The 17,927-nt window shown below is 48.9% G+C and overlaps 3 protein-coding genes across 6 annotated transcripts; all 3 read left to right on the top strand.

Annotated features, from left to right (window-relative positions):
• Positions 1-589: 589 nt before the first annotated feature.
• Positions 590-5,564, top strand: LOC120683099 (serine protease HtrA-like). 3 transcript variants are annotated; one of them, XM_039965119.1, is made up of 10 exons: positions 590-1,494; positions 1,573-1,705; positions 1,776-1,891; positions 2,678-2,956; positions 3,042-3,175; positions 4,249-4,366; positions 4,454-4,546; positions 4,629-4,704; positions 4,804-4,906; positions 5,035-5,161. In XM_039965119.1, exons 4-9 carry the CDS (start codon positions 2,867-2,869, stop codon positions 4,881-4,883), a joined length of 591 nt encoding a protein of 196 aa, XP_039821053.1. In that variant the 5' UTR covers positions 590-1,494; positions 1,573-1,705; positions 1,776-1,891; positions 2,678-2,866; the 3' UTR covers positions 4,884-4,906; positions 5,035-5,161. The 3 variants fall into 3 exon arrangements, with proteins under 3 accessions (XP_039821053.1, XP_039821052.1, XP_039821051.1); XM_039965118.1 differs by lacking the exon at positions 5,035-5,161 and adding an exon at positions 5,182-5,564 and having other exon boundaries at positions 593-1,494; XM_039965117.1 differs by lacking the exon at positions 5,035-5,161 and adding an exon at positions 5,182-5,564 and having other exon boundaries at positions 690-1,494; positions 4,629-4,711; positions 4,806-4,906.
• Positions 5,565-7,979: 2,415 nt separating this feature from the next.
• Positions 7,980-12,473, top strand: LOC120681988 (GTP cyclohydrolase 1-like). 2 transcript variants are annotated; one of them, XM_039963694.1, is made up of 3 exons: positions 7,980-8,135; positions 8,276-8,527; positions 10,867-12,473. In XM_039963694.1, coding segments are annotated over exons 1-3 (1,434 nt in total). In that variant the 5' UTR covers positions 7,980-8,134; the 3' UTR covers positions 12,048-12,473. The 2 variants fall into 2 exon arrangements, with proteins under 2 accessions (XP_039819628.1, XP_039819629.1); XM_039963695.1 differs by having other exon boundaries at positions 8,128-8,527.
• Positions 12,474-13,589: 1,116 nt separating this feature from the next.
• Positions 13,590-15,394, top strand: LOC120683857 (flavanone 3-dioxygenase 1-like). Its single transcript, XM_039965958.1, has 3 exons — positions 13,590-14,111; positions 14,326-14,754; positions 14,852-15,394. Exons 1-3 carry the CDS (start codon positions 13,734-13,736, stop codon positions 15,173-15,175), a joined length of 1,131 nt encoding a protein of 376 aa, XP_039821892.1. The 5' UTR covers positions 13,590-13,733; the 3' UTR covers positions 15,176-15,394.
• The last annotated feature ends 2,533 nt before the right edge of the window (positions 15,395-17,927 follow it).

Below are 17,927 nucleotides of genomic sequence, written 5' to 3'. Positions count from 1 at the left end.
AAAATGTTAAAGAAACGTTTGAAGAAAAATTTTGCATTGATAGGTTTCTACAAGTTTTTCCTAGAAATCTAAAAAAAGAAAAAAGAGAAAGAAAACTTTCTTGCCGGACCACCGAAGAGAACCCCGCGCCGTCGGGGGCTGCTTGCTGCTGCGTCTGGGGGTGTTCCCATCAGATCCCCCCGCTGACGTAGATTGATAGATAGGAGATGCTGGCCCTGCCCATGTGCTGTTGAGAGTAAAAACACGGTGGAAATTGACCGGAAGGATAGGAAGTCGCGGCCAACTGCAAAATTAGCATTGGGGTCGTGGAGTCATAGATGACGGAAAGAGGAGAAACGAGCAATGCTAAAGAAGAAAAGAAAATAGTACTCCTTTCATATAAAGTTATCTGTTATTTTAATTTTTCTAGATTCATAATTTTATATACATTTATATAAAATATAGATATATAGCAAAAAATTATATATTTTAAAAGTTAAAATGATTAAAATTTTAGGACCGAGGGAGTGGTGCTCCTTCGTCGATGAAATGAAGGTGAAAATCGTGGTACAAGCTTGAGGAAAGAGAATAAGCTGTCGCTCGGGCTGGCGAGAACTGAACGGCCCCACGGTGGATGCGGACGAGGCGAGGCCGATGGGCGCGATCTAGCGCCGCTCGCCATCCTAGCCGGCACGGCCGCCCGTGCGGCTGCCCTGTGCTGCTGTGGGCTTCCACCGCGCAGCCTGGCACTTCGGCCGCGGATTACCGCCCCCGGCCGCTCGAGAGGAGCTCGAGCGTGCCCGCGATGTTCCCAAATGTCAGGAGGGGAAGCTCGGGGCGACCCGACCTCGCAGCAGCCGGTCGGCGGAAGAGCGTGGCCGCGTGGGTGAGCCATCGAGCGGACGGGGCAGAGCACAGATCACAGAGCGCAGGCATCGCCCCCTCCCCCCCCCACCCTCCCCCGGGGCTTTCGCCGCCTTCCCGCCGGCCGAGGCGCTTTCCATGGGATTTCGTGTCGGTGTCGGATTCAGGTCCGGTTTGTGCTCTAGCTATCCGCATACTTCAACCAGGTATGCTTCTCGGCTCTCGCTTCCATCTACAGACGGAAAAGTAAAGGAGAGCCCGCTACCGAAACACCTGTTCTGATCCAACCCACGGCGGCTCGAGCGGTGAGGAGAGGGGGAGGCCGTCGAGGCTGACCGCCGCTAATGGCGGCGAGGAGAGGTAGTCCGGGCTCGCTGGCGGACGCATTAGAAACAAAAGAATCGGGAGACCAAGGGCCGGTTCCTAATAAGAGGACGAAGATTGAGGCGGCGGCGGCGGAGTTGGTGGGCGGTAGCACCACTACTGGCTCCGAGGCGAAGCAGCAGGGGAGGACGGTGGCGGCAGCGGCAGCAGCAGACGGCTCCAGTGCCTTACGTGCTGCACCCATTACCAACACCACGTCTCTTCCTCCTCGCTGCCAGACAATCCACATGTCTGGCAAACGGAGGATGTTCCAGCGTCCTGTAAAAGGTCACTTCTTCTCAACTCAAAACCTGGAAGCGTTCCTACTGCACAACTAACTCTTGCTGCATCTTTTGTTGCACCTAGATCCTCGTGGAAACCTTCCTACTCTGGTGAACCCCAAGGACCCGGATACTGCTGAGAGTGTCTCCAACTCGAGACAAGGCGCTGGTTCGGAATGTGGCACGCTCAACTGTCAGCATCTCCTCCATTGCGCTCGGTAAAATTAGGTGCTGAACATGTACCTGATTACCTCATAACTTTATGATAACGTCCGCATCTGTTTGCAGATGGGAAGGTCACTTACGGAGGGACTGGCATCTTCATTGGTTGGAAGGAGACCAAGAAGTGCGCTAGAGTATTGACTAGTTCTGAAATTGTACATGGACTTAATCCCAATAATAAGGTACTGGCAAAGCTTTCTATGTTCAATTTGTGGAGCTTGCCTTAAACTTTACAGATTAGTGTCGTCTTTAACTGGTTGTGGCACAATGCACATAATATATTTATACTGAGTTATCACATCTGTCATGTTCTTTCTCCAATCTTTAACATCTCTTGCAAAATACATACTAGTGTAATCCAACCAATGCTCAATTCTCTTGTGTTTAAGATGTACATCCCCATCACAAGCCTCAGCTTGCCTTGTACAATTCAGAAGTTTTGTGCTGTAAACTAATTTAGCACCTCGCCTGTATGTGTCCCGCCTTGATGGCTTGAAGTACCGATTATGTTCATGTTTTCCTGGTGTTTGAATACAGTAAAGACGCCCACAATTGTAGCATCTGTTCATTTTCGTTTTATATCTCAATCCTACTTGTTCATTCTAATTTTTGTTTTCTGATGTATTGCGGTTCAGATGCTATGATGTCCATGTAAATATACTTGCATGCCTATGTCTTGTTTACTTTTTCATTCTTCTGACATGTTAGGTACAGTTTACACCACAGTTTTCATTATGCTTACCTCCTATTGTCCTTTCGTGCTCTCTTTCCATTACATGGACACACTACTACTGGATTCAACACACTTCATGTGCCCCACATTATGGAATCATCTGCTTATTGCGCGTATATTAAAGCTATGTGTTTTTTTTATTTTTATAATTATTTTTTGCATGGTGCTTATCTGATTGGCCATTTTCTTGAGCTGTAGCACTGTATTCTAATCAAAGCTCTTTTTACCCTTTCAGCTACACATTTGCTTGCCAAATAGGAGCATCTTCGAGGGGCAACTTTTGTTCTTCAATAAGCATTATGACATTGCTTTATTGGAGATCTCGTCAGATTCAGACTTACCTTTGCAACTCCCCACTTTTGGATGTAACCCAAACTATGGTCAGGATGTTTTCATTTTGGCTAGGGGCGAAGAGTCTAATCTGATGGCCAGGCATGGTAGGATCTTGTGGTCTGAAGATCCAGAATATTTAAATCACAACCACCTCATGCTTCTTAGCTGTGGACCTCCTGAGGTAATAATTGTGTATTATTATTTCCCAGCATTGTATTCTTGTTTCATCACGCAGCTTACTTAGTAGTATTTTTTTTTCTATGCAGTATATCACTGGAGGACCAGTGATTGATCATGAGGGCAGTGTCGTTGGGATGACATTGGATAATAGTGGTGAGCATGCTAATATTCTTGCCATCTCCACCATCCTCACATGCATTGAAATGTGGATGAAGTTCAGGTTTGCTAACCTTTTTTTCATTTTTGCACTGATGTTATAACTTGGCTACTATCTATAACATCTAGTTGGTTTTAAAATTCAACATACTTTTTTGAGTTATAAGCAGTGATGCAGCAATTTGTTTGATGTTTATAGAGGTTGCATTTTAACACTTTACTCACTTATCTGAGCAACTTGAACCTTGCTCCATGTATAAATATATGTTATCATGTTTAATGATTTACTTCACTTAGCTGTGCAACTTGCCCCTTGCCCCATGTAGAAATATATGCTGTCATGTTTAATAAATCTGAAAGTGGGAGCTTGCATACTACCAAAGGTTGAAAAGGCTGCATGACACATTGCTGCTAGCATGCTAGGTAGACACGGAAATTGGCTAGTGGCATTGCCGTAATACATGTACTAGATTGGATCTGTTAAAATCCATCTATCAGAATCATCAAGTATAATGCCATATGCTCAGACTTTGAACAAGTACCAATTTTATCTGCATTACCTGGTGTTAAGTGCAAACCTGCTATTAGCTGGATTCACTTCAACAAATGTGGTCTGGTTCCTGGAGCTTACTGAATTTGTCTTAAGTCTAAAGAGCTAATGCCTTCTGAAGTCAAATCTTACATGAGGAGCTCGAATGGGTATCACGTTGCTTAAAAATGGGCCACTCATATTTAGTCAACATAAGTAGGGGACTATCTGGGGAGAAAATCACTTTCAATTGGTTCATATGGACGATCTACCTTGTTTTGAATGGTGCCTGGTTAAAACTTGGTTAGTGTAAGCCATGGGAGAAAGAAAATATGTTTTTAGAATCATGAGGCTGAAGTATTATACTAAATAATCATTTTTTATGCACAACATTGTTGCCCTGTATGATATTGAACTAGAATTAGTGGTGTGCCCTTAATTTAGTAGGGGAAATATCACTTGAAAACAGTAGTATTTTCAGACAGACCGAATGATTCTTGAGCTAATATATCGTTTAAGTGACAATGACATGGTCTTATGGAACTGCTGCCTTTGGCTTCTTTGTGGTTAATTTTTGGAGCTGATTGATCGAGTCCAACTTATTTCAGTCGTATTGCTCGCCCCGTACATGGTTTGAGTTTAAGGACAGTGGAGCTGCTGGAGGCGTCGCTCCAGGAGGTGATATCTCTTGATCACAACATCAACAATGGCTACATTGTAGATGAGGTATGACTCTTCTGTTCAGTGTGTATGGAGCTCTATTTAGACTTTATATATACAGGTTAACACTATAATTCTTTTTAACCTATTTAGGTATCAATTGGTTCTACTGCTGAGAAGCTTGGCATTAGAAATGGAGATGTGATTGTTTCTCTTGATGGGCTGTGTGTTCAAACTCTACCTCAGGTGAAAATTGCATCTAATATTTGTGGACCCTTTGCATCTAGAAGATATAACTGTGGCTAATATGTTCAAATTTTGTCCGTAGTTGGAAGATTATCTTCTCTCTCTTGGTTGGGATTTCTTGCAGGGAAGCACTGATTCAAGTTCCACCGTAGATCTCATCTCAAGGTATGTTTGAAAATATGCAGTGTAAAAATGTTGACTGTTCATATTAATGGAAACTAAGAAGAAGTATTAATTTGTGTTCCTTTGGTTCTTGTAGCTTGAAGTTTATGATCTCCTCGAACGTGGTACAAGAAGCATCACCTTGCCCGTTGAAATATGTGATGCTTCAGAATGAGAAAAATACGAAACCAACATACTGTAAGTGCTTTCTGAACTTTTTTCTATCATTTTCTTGTGCACATTTTGTCCTCAATCACTTAGTCGTGTCATAAGCAAATAGTATAGCTTTATGCTTGATACTGTTCTTGGTATTGCATGGCTAGAAGCATGCTGGGGCAAAGTGAGGCCAAGGCTCCTGAGGTGCACTATGTGCATCCATGTTCTATGTTGTTGGGATTTTGATGGTTGTAATTTATTTATATTAAAAGACTGGCATGGAATTATTTCGCAATATCTGACATGTGGGATTTCAGGTTTATCAGTGCCGAGGACTCCATATGGTGATGCAAGATAGCGATGGAACCTTCTCTCTGTGTCATATTCCGCTGCAAAAATATCATACCTTCTATTTATATCCTCCTCGGGATGTATGGATAAGGATACTATCATATTAATATTAGCACACTGCGAACTTAGTGACTGTGTAATGCAGTAATTAACTCGTTGTTTAGCTAATTTCCTCCTACATTAGTCCTGCTGGTTGGTATGCTATAATCGCCAGATACGGTTCTTTGTCAATGTGCTCAATTTGTAGCTAAAGTTGCGGACATGGCTATGCTCCTATTTGTTCTTCTGTTAGTTATAGGCCGGTTGTTCAATCCTGCTTCCTATTGGGTGAATAATTGGAATTGATTAATTTGCTGGCTCGTACCTTCCTCCTAATAATAAATGTGTGCTCGCAGGTACAGGCAAGGGAGACAGCAGCAGTGTGCAGCTACTCTGGTGTTTTTTTTTTTAATTCCATCCACTTGACAACAGGATGCTTCCCCTCAGTCTCAAATTTTCAGTGACAGCCATGCATGCTTACCCTAAGCAAGGCAGCGGTTTAACTTTGCTCGTTCCATCGTTCGGTGTAACTTTGCTGCGATTACGAGGATGGCAAACAACTACTGTGCTATCACGTGCGGCGTTAGGTTCACACAGGTGACATGTCCAGGCAGCAGATCGGACGATCGATGCGTGCGTGCGTGCATATGCTTGTGCCAGTGGCAATAACATGGCCATACTGGCATGCTCAGTCTTCATTGCAAGTTCCGCTTTATTAGTCAAGGCAGTAGCTCAGGGCCGTGCCGGCATAAATCGGGGCTCTGTGCGAAATTCTGAAGTGATGCCTACTAGACTAATTATCTTTATGTTTTTGGCTGTCAGAATTATATTTTCTATATCAATTTGCAAAAAATATGGCTTCAATCGATCGTTTTCTAACATAAAAGATGAAAGAACAAAATTATAATTAATCCATTAAAAACTCAAAGGATACATGTATATCAATACAGTTGGGAAATTAAAAGAAATATCTATTTACCTTCTCCTTAAGCCAGTCAATTGCGTGAAGAGTTGAAATTGCCGACCTGTCGTTGCTGAATTCTCCGCCTGCCCTGGGGCCGCCGGCCGGCTGCTGCACCGCGTCGCCGTCGCAAACTCGCGATCATGGCCTCGGCGGTGACACGGTGTTGCCTGCCCTTCCGTCTGGCATCTGCCTCGACAGCTCGGCCCTTGGTGTCGTGACTCGTGAAAAATAAGAACTGAAGATGGCACATGATTAGAGGAAGATGGCACTGCAACTAAGCTGGCGGGCGGCAGGCGTCAGGACTCCTCAGTGTTGCGGGTCTTTTTGTTTTGTGCAGGGCAAGAGCATGGCATGCGTCCGTTTCACCATTTGCATTAGGGCCGACTAAGTAGAAATGATGCAAAGAGTTAATGGGCTGCTATAAATTCTGGGGCTAAAAAAATAGGGCCCTGTGCAGCCGCACGCCCCCTGGGCACGGGCCTGCAGTAGCTATGCATGTTTGGTTGTTGTCAAACTTTGCCGCGTCACAACTTAATCATGCCGTGATTTTTTTTAAACAGGTCATCCCGTGATTTTTTTTAGGCGTGCTATGAGTTCACATAACATGTTTGGAAGCCGATTTGACACTGTGTTCTTTTTTATGCCCGCTATGCTTTCTTTAACTTTACTAGTTGCTGGCTTGCTGCAAGGTTAGGTGCCATCCAAATTAACATGCTCTTTGTCCTTTCTGTTTTACATCCTCTGGTTCCGAGAATGACGTGTGCTGTGTGCACACAGCTATTAATTATCATGAATTGAAAAAAAATAGGAATTCCACTTTTACTACTAAAGGAAAAAATATTTTGATTTTTCAAAAGGCCTACATATTCTCTATTTCTTTGCTCCATGAAAGAAACAAGCAAAGATGGTTCTTACCTACCCACTCCCATGCCCAATCGAGTATCGCCCACGTTCATTAGGTAGAACTATATATTTGCATGTATATATTATTGATCCAGTTGCCAATTTTCTTCTGCATATCGAATAGAGCACCTCTAAAATAATTGAACTTTCTTCTGCATCTGCATGTAGTTATTGATCGAGTTGCCAGCATTTTATATTGTGATCTTCTAAAGGACGATGACAAGTTTGAGCCGCCTTGGCCTTGCTGACACCTAACACCTACAGGGCTCCCAAGATTTCAGGTGAGCGAATCACGCAAAACTGTAGAATTCTCTCAAATGAAAACACATTTTGCAGGATCTGTACATCTAAGCTATCATTTTCACAGTATTCCTTTTCGCTAAACAGGCATGCGTCTCGCGCGGTGATCGATCAATCTCCGAGCGACGGAGCGAGCCACCAACCGCCGCCGGCCCGCCGTCGCGATCACCCCGATTACGAGCGCCATGCCGAACCCGCGGCGCGTCGCCGGAGAGCAAAACCCGGCCATGAGTCGCCAGTCGCCACGTGATCCGCGAGACAGCTACGATGCCGCAGCGACCGCTTTGCCGCAGTCTTGGACAACCGGCGGCGGTCTCTCACTGCCTCTGGGCCCCACGTCCCCCGAGCGGGCCCACTTTCGGCCACGAGTCGCCACGTGATCCGTGACAGCTACGCCAATTGCCGCACTCTTCCCCAACCGGCGGCAATCTCGCACTGCCTCTGGGCCCCGCGCTCCACGACGGGCCCATTTTCCTCACCTGGAGGGCCCACCAACATCCCGTTATATAATGCGCCGCGCTCCCCCGGATTGGGCAGAAAATCTTCGGTTCGGCCCATTCCACGATCCGGTGGAGGCCGAAAGTCCAAAAGGTCAACAAGGAGGAGGCGCGGCGAGGCGATCCACCCGACCCGCCGCACTCCACCCATCTCGAGGCCCGGAAGGTGGCCGACGTCCTCCACCCGCTCCACACCCCATCGCTTCGTCGCTACGCAGTTCGGTCCACCTATCGATTCCCTTCCTCCTCACCCGCAGCCGCAGCCCCCACTTTTCTTTTTTCGCTTTGCATACTTTTTTTTTTGTTTCTCGTCGCCATATTTCGCGGCCGCCTCCTAATAATAGTCGCCGCGGGCAGTGGATACCACCGCCATGGGAGCGCTCGAGGAGGCACACCTCGCCGCCGCCGTGGCCGCCGCGTGCGCGTGCGAGGAGGAGGACGATGACCTCGAGCTGCTTGGCGGGGAGGCGTCGCCCGCGGCGGCCGCGGCCGACGCCATGGAGCCGGCGGTCCGCGCGCTGCTGGCGGGGCTCGGTGAGGACGAGCGCCGCGAGGGGCTGCGCCGGACGCCCAAGCGCGTCGCCAAGGCCTTCCGCGACGGCACCCGAGGTACGGCCGCCTCCCCCTTCCTCTCGAGTTCGCCCGCTCCCCTGGCTCCGTCTCCGTGGATCCGTTCGCAACCGTGCCTGTGTATTGTGTAAAAAATGGCGTCCTGTCCGGTCTAGTTTAACGCTTGTTGTTATGCTCGCCGTCGCGGACGATTCAGCAGCTCCCATGCTAGAGCCGAGAGCCATGTTGTAGGGAAGAACAACGCCGTCTCGCATTTGAATACTTATGGTTTGGTTTGGATCTCATAAGCCTTGCGATGGACCTGGGATTATTCCCTGGGAAATTCCATCGCGGGAGGTAGCAGAGTCCACACCTAAACTGAGGGCAGTTTGGTGCGAGTGGTCGTTCGCATCCGTCGTAATCGTCGTGCTGGTAAGACTTTACTAGTCGGCTGCTAGATTGCTTGCGCATTCAGTTCTGGTATTTTGACAATTGACAGGCCACGTTTTGAACATTTAGCTATCGACCACCAAACACCCTTCTGACGTTAGTACATTGAGGACTTGAGTTGGTGGCTGTTGCACTATTACTAGTACAATACAATGAGCATGCTTGTACTTGGCAGTCTGAGGGACTGTCAATCTTATTGCAAATCTAAAATGGGCCCATAAAGTGATCTTATTCTGGCTTCCAGTCCACTTTGTCTCAGGCTACAACACTAGGAAATTTTTGTAGCTAACTGTTACTATGTCTTTGCCTCTTTGGCCTATTTGTGGGAGAACTTTTGTAATTAAGATTTAGGATAGTGATGTGTGGGACTTCAGTTGCCACTAAATGGTCGTTGACTATTTATTGGTTCTTCTCAGGCTTCTCCATATATGCTAAATCTCAACATCAGCCTCTAAATCGTCCACTTTCATGTCCATTTTTCTTCAGAACAGCAGCTCATCTGACACATTACTATTGTGATTGAATTGTACGCGTACATGCATTTATTCATTTCTGCAATGTTAAGTTTTACCATGACTTGATATTATCCCTCGCTTGCTCGTTGGGTGCACTACCTTAACCAGCTACTGATTATTAGAGATTTTTGTCAATTAAATTATTTCCTAGTTTGCATAGTATTTTATTTAAGGCCACTACCTTTTCTTCAGGCATATTGTTTATCAACCACCCCTTATACTATTTTTGCTACTATTTTTAATAGTATTTCTATATTTAAAATGAGCCTAGATATATAGTTGTTTATGGTATTATATATTTCCTTAACCCTGAAAGATTTTGTAATTGATGATTACCTGAGAATCAGCTAGAAGATTGATAAATTCAGTCATTGAATGGTCTTTAATCTAGATATAGGTCTAGCCTATTTAAGAATGATCTTCTGTGTTGTTCCTCGGAGTTTCATTTTTGCTACAATTGAAAGAGCAAGAGTTACCTCTAGAAGTATTTGAAAGAAAAATCATTTTTAATTTTTGTTCTATGACATCTTCCCTTAGACCATGGTGAAACCTTTTTTTAATCTATTATTTTGTAGTCATATGAAACATGAAACTTGCAAAGGGAACTCCTGGTGTTCTTTTCTAGTCCTATATTCTCTACTGAGCATTTGACCATTGCCATCTATGTAACATTTGGCTTTGTTATTTTGACTACTGTTTGTTTCTTTAGTAAGAAGCACTGCCTTCTGTATTCAATTATAAAAATATGGACCTAAAAAAAGGCTGATCTCATTCCCCAGTAACAAATTATGAGTTTGTGACACTGAACAAACAAGTCAAGGTTAGGACTAGTGAGCCGCTGCCTCTTCTCCAAAGCTGTACACAGATGGAAATGCAACATATTCAAGTTCTTTAATTTACATTTTTGCTATAGGTTTTAGCTGCTAGGACGCAGTATCTCTCTGGTGCTCTAAAACATTAGATTGAATGGATTTGAACAATCTGATTGACTAGCAATGCCCAAATCTTACTATGGAGCTGATAGATCCTGCCTTTGTTGGGGCAATAAATCTTTATTTTGTGTTTTACCATTCTTCACATGGGAGCAATTGACATGTCAGTTTTCTATTATGCTAATTCAATCTGAAAATGAAGGTTATCTTATATTAAATTCCACAACATGACTGCATGACCCACGTTATGTTTATTCTACTAAAAAATAAGTCATGTGAAATATGTATAATCTCCTCATGCAAGTCATTTGTAGAAGAGGTTGTCATGGTATTCTTCTTAAAGGAAAGAGAGCGACTAGAGACTATGTGGGGGTGTGTGTTCCTTTATTTTGCATGATCTCTTGTTTCAATTAAAATATTTGAGGACTCTTTCGTATTTCCTTTTTTTATCTGTAATGTAGCTTCTTCCTGGTTTGTATTTGACCTATATCTAAAACTGCAGGTTACAGGCTAAAAGTAAAGGACATTGTGCAGGGTGCTCTGTTTCCAGAGGTTGGTGTTGACAAAAGGACCGGGTCTGCTGGTGGAACTGGAGGGCAAGTTGTTGTTCGAGATATTGAGCTTTTCTCATACTGTGAGTCATGCTTGCTTCCATTCAGCATACAATGCCATGTTGGGTATGTGCCCTCAGGTGGAAGGGTTGTTGGGTTAAGCAAGCTTTCTAGAGTATCAGATGTCTTTGCCAAGAGATTGCAAAACCCTCAAAGATTAGCTAACGAAGTCTGTGGCGCACTGCATGCTAGCATTCAACCTGCTGGTGTGGCTGTTGCTCTGCAGTGCTGGCACATCCCTTTGCCAGAAAACTTGGAATGCAAGACTTTGCAAGGTTGGATTAGAACTTCACATTCATCTCGCTCCGGAGTTTTTGAAGGTGAAAACAGCACTTTCTGGAGTGACTTCTTGGCTCTTCTTAAGCTTAGGGGCATAGACATGGAGGTGGATAACCATTCTGCCTATATTCCTTGGTGCCCCTTAAGGTCTCATGAGGTCCCACTCTCTAACGGGCACTGCAAGAAAAGCTCAACTAATGGCATGGTTTCAGCAGTTACCTCGATGATCTTATCACTTGGAGAGGACCCCCTCAGGAAAGAACTTTTAGGCACTCCTCAGCGCTATGTGCAGTGGCTGATGAAATTCAGAGCATGTAATCTGGATGTGAAGCTGAATGGCTTTACACTTGGTAATGTCAGCATATATGAGAGGCCAGGTGGAGGCATGGTAGATCATGGAGCGATCCGGTCTGAGCTGCATTTTCCATTTTGTGCTCAATGTGAGCACCATCTTCTGCCTTTCTATGGAGTAGTGCACATTGGGTACTTTGACAATGGAAGCGGAGAAGGCATTGATCGGTCACATTTTCAGGCATTGGTTCATTTCTATGGGTGCAAGCTTCAGGTTCAGGAAAGGATGACAAGGCAGATAGCTGAAGCAGTTTATTCCATTTCACACAATGGGGTCATGGTGGTTGTTGAGGCCAACCACATTTGCATGATCTCAAGAGGGGTAGAGAAAATAAGGAGCAACACTGCAACAATTGCAGTGTTGGGCCAGTTCTTGACCGACCCTTCTGCCAAGGCACACTTCTTACAGAATGTTTTAGATACAGCTGGTCCTGCGGTTTGAGTCGTATGACCTAGCGAAGAAAAATATATATGGTTGGGAGTCACTACCTAATGATGGCAATGCTTGCCAATCTACGAGTCTGGTGTCATTACCAATTTACCATAGAAAATGTCCGTTGCTTGATGGGTGCAAATTGTTGCCCGGAAGATTGATTGTACCGAGGGTATCAGAAGAAAGCACCAAAGGGGGTTTGGTTCTCTCTCATGTTGTACCATGTTACTTGTACGGCACTTTAAATAAATAGTAATAGTTACGACTGTGCCAAGAAAGATATGTAGTTACTCAGATTTGTTTAGATTATTTTCAAACTTACCATTTGTTCATGAAATTTTGGTGGAAGATTGTTCAAGCTCTTGTTGTAGTGTTGAATTTGCCTTCCGATGGCTGACAGGTTGTCCATACGTTCTTACAATCCTGTTGAGATCATTCCACCTTCTGTTGCAAGTTGATTTGGCTGCTGTGTTTGTTGAGCAAGGTAATATTTGCTCGGGTATATGTCCGTGGACGTTTGACTTCTCATATGTTTGCTGTGTTGTTTTTGGCGAGGTCTTTCCAGTGTTCCTTGTAGTGTTGAACTTGATTCTGGATCTGAAGGTCCAGCTCCACGAGCTTTGGGAGCCGGCCAAAGCTACTACCAGAGTCAGAGTCACTACCAGAGCAGTGCGCGCACTGTACCTGACGGGCGGCGGCCCTCGCGAACTCTGTACCACGCGTAGCATAGGGGTGTTGTACTATTCCGAAATTATATCTCATTTTAGAAAGTACAAAATTTTGAATTAAAGAAGATAGAGATGCACATAAGGATTACTAATTTGCAACCCTAATCACACATATCCCACACACATCGCAATTATTTTTTCCTTCTTTGCTCTAAGAACATCTTCAACAAATTACTCGTTTCAATTACCAATAACTACTTTTGTGTTTTAGGTAATAGTTGCTGCAACAGACTGCCAAAATGCAATTATCAAAAATAGAGTAGAGCAAGAATCCCTACATAAGGAGAGGGATGTATGTTTGGTAATTACAAAAAATTTATAGGTAATGGAGATTGAATTGGTAATCTGCTGGTCACCTTCATCATCAAAATATTAATTTGTTTAGTATGAGAGAGAGGGATGAGCAATCTGTTAGATTGGAGATACTTTAAACTAATCCGGCCTGGTTGCTCCACGTCTTCGAAGACACGGACGGGGACACGCAGGCAAGCTCCAGCCTTCCATTGCAGCTACCCTCCAAAGTCCAAACACCCGCGCGCTAACCTAACCGGACAATTTGCACGCGACGTGCGGACGGGAGCTCCGCGGTGTGTCGGTCGCCCTCGGCGCGGTCGTGGATGCGATGTGGATTGGACGACGAGTCGACGAATGGTAGTTGCACCGCCCGTCACGAGTCGGCAGTTGAGCATGAGATCAGTTTGGCCCGGCCGGTTCATTATTCACCGGTGGCCATACTACAAATTAAATATAGTAATGCTACTACAGCACATGTCTGTGAGCGGCGGTGGATGTTAGCTAGGAGTAGTAGCTTACGTGTGCCTGTACACTGTACCTTCCACACGCTATGCTGCTATATAACGCGGCTGTGCCCAAGCACCACCCAGCAGCAGCAGCGCAGCCGAGCACGTACGGTTCAGAGTAGCAAGCGAGAGGGGCGGCGCGTCGTACGAAGACGGCGACGCCGCAGATGGCCCGGGTGAGCAGCGCGGCGGCGCCGTTCCTGCCGACGGCGTCGTTGGAGGCGACGCTGCGCCCGTCGTTCGTGCGCGAGGAGGACGAGCGGCCCAAGGTGCCGCACAACAGCTTCAGCGACGAGGTGCCGGTGATATCCCTCGAGGGCATCGACGGCGGCGGCGAGCGGCGGGGCGAGATCCGCGCGCAGGTGGCCGCGGCGTGCGAGGGCTGGGGCATCTTCCAGGTGGTGGACCACGGCGTGGACGCCGCGCTGGTGGCCGAGATGACGCGGCTGGCGCGCGAATTCTTCGCGCTGCCGCCCCAGGAGAAGCTCCGCTTCGACATGTCCGGCGGCAAGAAGGGCGGCTTCATCGTCTCCAGCCACCTCCAGGTACCTAGCTTGATCGGACCAGCCATCATTTCCATATGGCGGGCTCGTTGTTAGCTAGATTGCGCAAAAACTAACAAAACGTGTCAAGTACGTGCAGGCGTGATACACCGCCTTCACGCATTAAGCGTGGCCAGCAGATGCGTGTGCCCACTTAAAAGAGACGAACACGCAAACCAGAGAACAAACTGCTAAACAAGAAAATTGACAAGTGCAGGGGGAGGCAGTGCAAGACTGGCGTGAGATCGTGACCTACTTCGCGTACCCGGTGAAGGCCCGCGACGACTCGCGGTGGCCCGACAAGCCGGCGGCGTGGCGCGCGGTGGTGGAGCAGTACAGCGAGCAGCTCATGGGCCTGGCCTGCAAGCTCCTGGGCGTGCTGTCCGAGGCGATGGGCCTGGAGACGGACGCGCTGGCCAAGGCCTGCGTGGACATGGACCAGAAGGTGGTGGTCAACTTCTACCCCAAGTGCCCGCAGCCGGACCTCACGCTGGGCCTCAAGCGCCACACCGACCCCGGCACCATCACGCTGCTGCTGCAGGACCTCGTCGGGGGACTCCAGGCCACCCGCGACGGCGGCCGGACCTGGATCACCGTGCAGCCCGTCGAGGGCGCCTTCGTCGTCAACCTCGGCGACCACGGCCACGTACGTGAATCCTTGCTCCTTGGTAAACTTGCAGCTGCAGCACGTACGGACCCATCGATTTAGTGCTTACGACGAACGCGTGCGTGTGCCCGTGCAGTTCCTGAGCAACGGCAGGTTCAAGAACGCCGACCACCAGGCGGTGGTGAACTCGGAGTGCAGCCGGCTGTCGATCGCGACGTTCCAGAACCCGGCGCTGGACGCGACGGTGTACCCGCTGGCCGTGCGGGAGGGGGAGGCGCCCATCCTGGACGAGCCCATCACCTTCGCCGAGATGTACCGGCGCAAGATGGCGCGCGACATCGAGCTCGCCAAGCTCAAGAAGCAGGCCAAGGCCGACAAACAGCAGCAGCAGCAGCAGCAGAGCGCCAACAAGGAGTTCGCCGTGCCCAAGCCCGGGTCTCTCGACGAGATTCTTGCCTAAGTCAATTGACCGACCTATTTATCTACGATTATATATTGGTGCGTGTGCGTGGTTCATGTTTATATAATGGTGCGTGTGCTAGTATGAAACAATAAGGAAAGGTTCATGAAATTAGGCGCGTTTAGTTCCCAATTTTTTTGGGAAAGTTACTGTAGCACTTTTTTCAATCAAAGATTAGGAGGACTAAACGTGATTTAATTATAAAACTAATTACATGGATGGACGGGAAATCGCGAGACGAATCTATTAAGCTTAATTAATCTGTCATTAGAGATTGATTACTGTAGCACAACCTTGTCTAATCATTGTATAATTATGTTCATTAGATTCGTCTTACGATTTTGCCCGTGGGTTGTGCAATGGGTTTTGCGAATTATTCACATTTAATACTCCAAATTAGTGGTCAAACATTATAAGTTACTGTAGTGAGTGAAAAAATTTGGAAACTAAACGGGCTACAAGACAGATGCTAGGTATGAATGACCTTCCCAAACCGCCCTGTTCCTTTCTCCCCCCATCACCTCCTCCTCCCGTTTTTTTTTGGGTAATCCTCCCGTTTTTTCTTTGTGAGCTATCCTATTCCAATGTTAAAAGCAATAATAAAGTTAGGTTTGGCCTCGCGATTCAGAACTATGACACCGCCGTCGTCCTCCCCGGAGCCCACCGGCGCCACGAAGTGGTTCCGCGGCGTGTCGCTGCCTCGCTGCCGTAGTGCTGCAAGTTTCTCGCCGCGCGCGTGCGTCGATGGCTGCCGAAAGAGCGAGGTTGCTCCGCGACGTATGCCCGGCCGAAATATGTCGGCAGAGCAGAGGTGGATAGATCTTGCTGCGTCCGCTCCCGAATCTACGAAGCGTCAGGTTCACCGTTCACGTGGTGGTTGGTACACGTTAATACTCCGCTCCCGCTGCCCCTACCAGATGGGGCTCCTTCCTTGCTGGGCGACCTTTGTGGCCACAGGCTCGCCCATGGCCGGTCCGACAGCGACGCCGGGCGCCCTCCACTCCTGCCGGGAGCCGCGTGGCCACGCGCTGCCGCTTTAATTCCCTGGCGTTTGGCCGGCGGCTCCTCCGGGCTCCGTCCACGCTCGGATCCCTGGCTTGTCGTCCGCCGAATGGCCGATGGCACAGCTCTGGGTTCACTTGCATGCATGGGAGAATTCGTCGAGCACTCGTGCAGGTGCCTGGGAGGCCGGAGAGCACCAGGCGGGGTGGCCGTGGCTCCGAGCCTCCGACCCTTGCGGCCCTCTCCTGCTCCGTGCGATTGTTGGCACTCGCCCCGCGCGTGATCACCCAACACGACGGGCGGCCGCGGCTGCGCTCTCGTCGTTCGTGCAAGAACGAGCTCCCTCGCCGCTTCGCGTGCCTGGCCGCGCGCGCGCTGCTCGAGCCGGCCCAACAGTTCCGTGTGTGCCCTTTTGCTCACCAATCGGCCAATCGTCCGCCGCTGGATTACCACGGCGCGCTTCCTCGACATCATTCGAGCACCCAGTGGAAGGCGCGTTCAGGACGAGGCATGGGAGGAAGGTACTGCTCGGCGGCACGCGCGAGGGGGGCGGCCGCGCCTGGTGCCACCGGCCTGCGCACGGCGTTGAAGCGAACGAAGTCACTGGCGGCGCCGCGCAGCTGCCGGTGCCGGCGTGATGCTTGCCGATGTCGCTGGCACTCTAGCAGCGCTTCGTCGAAGGGGACGACGGCAGGCAGCAGGTCGGCGCGGATTGCGAGCGTGCGTGCGCGCGGAAAGTGGAGAGGGTCTCACTCGGGTCCCCGATCCGAGTCAATCACGACCGCCCATGTCCGATCCAACGAAGAGGCCTAGGGGTGGACGGTATTTCATTTACCGTCCAGCCCCGGACGGTAGATGAAGTACCGTCCACCTCCGGATCAGTGCCGCTGGCAATATGGCCGCCATGCCCCGCCGTCCAGGTCTCCGCCGTCCGGTTTCCCGGCTCTAGAATAGTTCGCGACGAGTTCCAGCTTGCCAGGGACGAGGTGCCTTCCTCGTATCGATGCCGTGGACACCGTCGCGGCGGCGCGCGGCACAGTGGCGTGCGGTGGATCTTGAGAGGGCGGCGGCACGGCACGGCAGCAAGCGCCATGTAGAACACCGCGTCGCGGCCGTGCTTCGAGGCGCGAGGCATGCGTCCGGCTTTCTGACCCGCACGCGAGGGCTTCGAGAAGGGGTACCTCACGTCGCGAGGACGACGGACGCCGTAGTATGCAGTATGCTAGCATGAACGCGCAGCCTACGGTTACCTCCGTGACATTGAACTCCAGAGATCTGTGGCGAAACCAGAGCACGGAGTGCTGTCTGCCGAGGAGCAAGCTCGGTGCTTCCTCTCCATCCACGGAGGAGGTCGCCGCCGCGGACGTTGGCGGCGCAGCCAGAACGTCTCGCCGGCGCGGAGCTTAACCTGCTCTCGATCGCACTCCGTAAAAGCCGCGGCCGAGCAATTGTCCGTGAGCGCCTGCTGGTCGAGCTAATCACCCAGGTCGATGGGTTCATCGATGGCACGAAATCAAAGATCAGCGCAACCGCCTGATCACCACGGTAGTGTGCTTCCACGACGGCATCCGAGCGGGCATGGAGGCGGACGTTCACGGCGAGGCACGGGGAGGAAGCTTCTGCTCGGCCGCTCGGCGCGCGCCTGAGGGGACGGCCGCGACTGGCGCCAGCAACCTGCGCACGGCATGGAAGCGAACGAAGTCACCGGCGGCGCTGCGCAGGTTCCGGTGCCGGCGTGCTGCTGGTTGCC

Source organism: Panicum virgatum, chromosome 7N (assembly GCF_016808335.1).
Source record: "Panicum virgatum strain AP13 chromosome 7N, P.virgatum_v5, whole genome shotgun sequence".
In the NCBI taxonomy this organism is placed as follows: domain Eukaryota; kingdom Viridiplantae; phylum Streptophyta; class Magnoliopsida; order Poales; family Poaceae; genus Panicum; species Panicum virgatum.
Note: the sequence above shows the minus strand (reverse complement) of the source record. Positions and strands in the feature narration are given on the sequence as shown.

Excerpts from the sequence above, each read along its gene's own strand:
- LOC120683099 (XM_039965117.1), top strand. The coding sequence starts at position 2,867 with ATGGCCAGGCATGGTAGGATCTTGTGGTCTGAAGATCCAGAATATTTA. Across the intron at positions 2,957-3,041 it reads TTAGCTGTGGACCTCCTGAG|TATATCACTGGAGGACCAGT; the intron begins GTAATAATTGTG and ends TTTTCTATGCAG. Across the intron at positions 3,176-4,248 it reads GAAATGTGGATGAAGTTCAG|TCGTATTGCTCGCCCCGTAC; the intron begins GTTTGCTAACCT and ends AACTTATTTCAG.
- LOC120681988 (XM_039963694.1), top strand. Across the intron at positions 8,528-10,866 it reads CTTCCGCGACGGCACCCGAG|GTTACAGGCTAAAAGTAAAG; the intron begins GTACGGCCGCCT and ends CTAAAACTGCAG.
- LOC120683857 (XM_039965958.1), top strand. The coding sequence starts at position 13,734 with ATGGCCCGGGTGAGCAGCGCGGCGGCGCCGTTCCTGCCGACGGCGTCG. Across the intron at positions 14,112-14,325 it reads TCGTCTCCAGCCACCTCCAG|GGGGAGGCAGTGCAAGACTG; the intron begins GTACCTAGCTTG and ends TGACAAGTGCAG. Across the intron at positions 14,755-14,851 it reads ACCTCGGCGACCACGGCCAC|TTCCTGAGCAACGGCAGGTT; the intron begins GTACGTGAATCC and ends GTGCCCGTGCAG.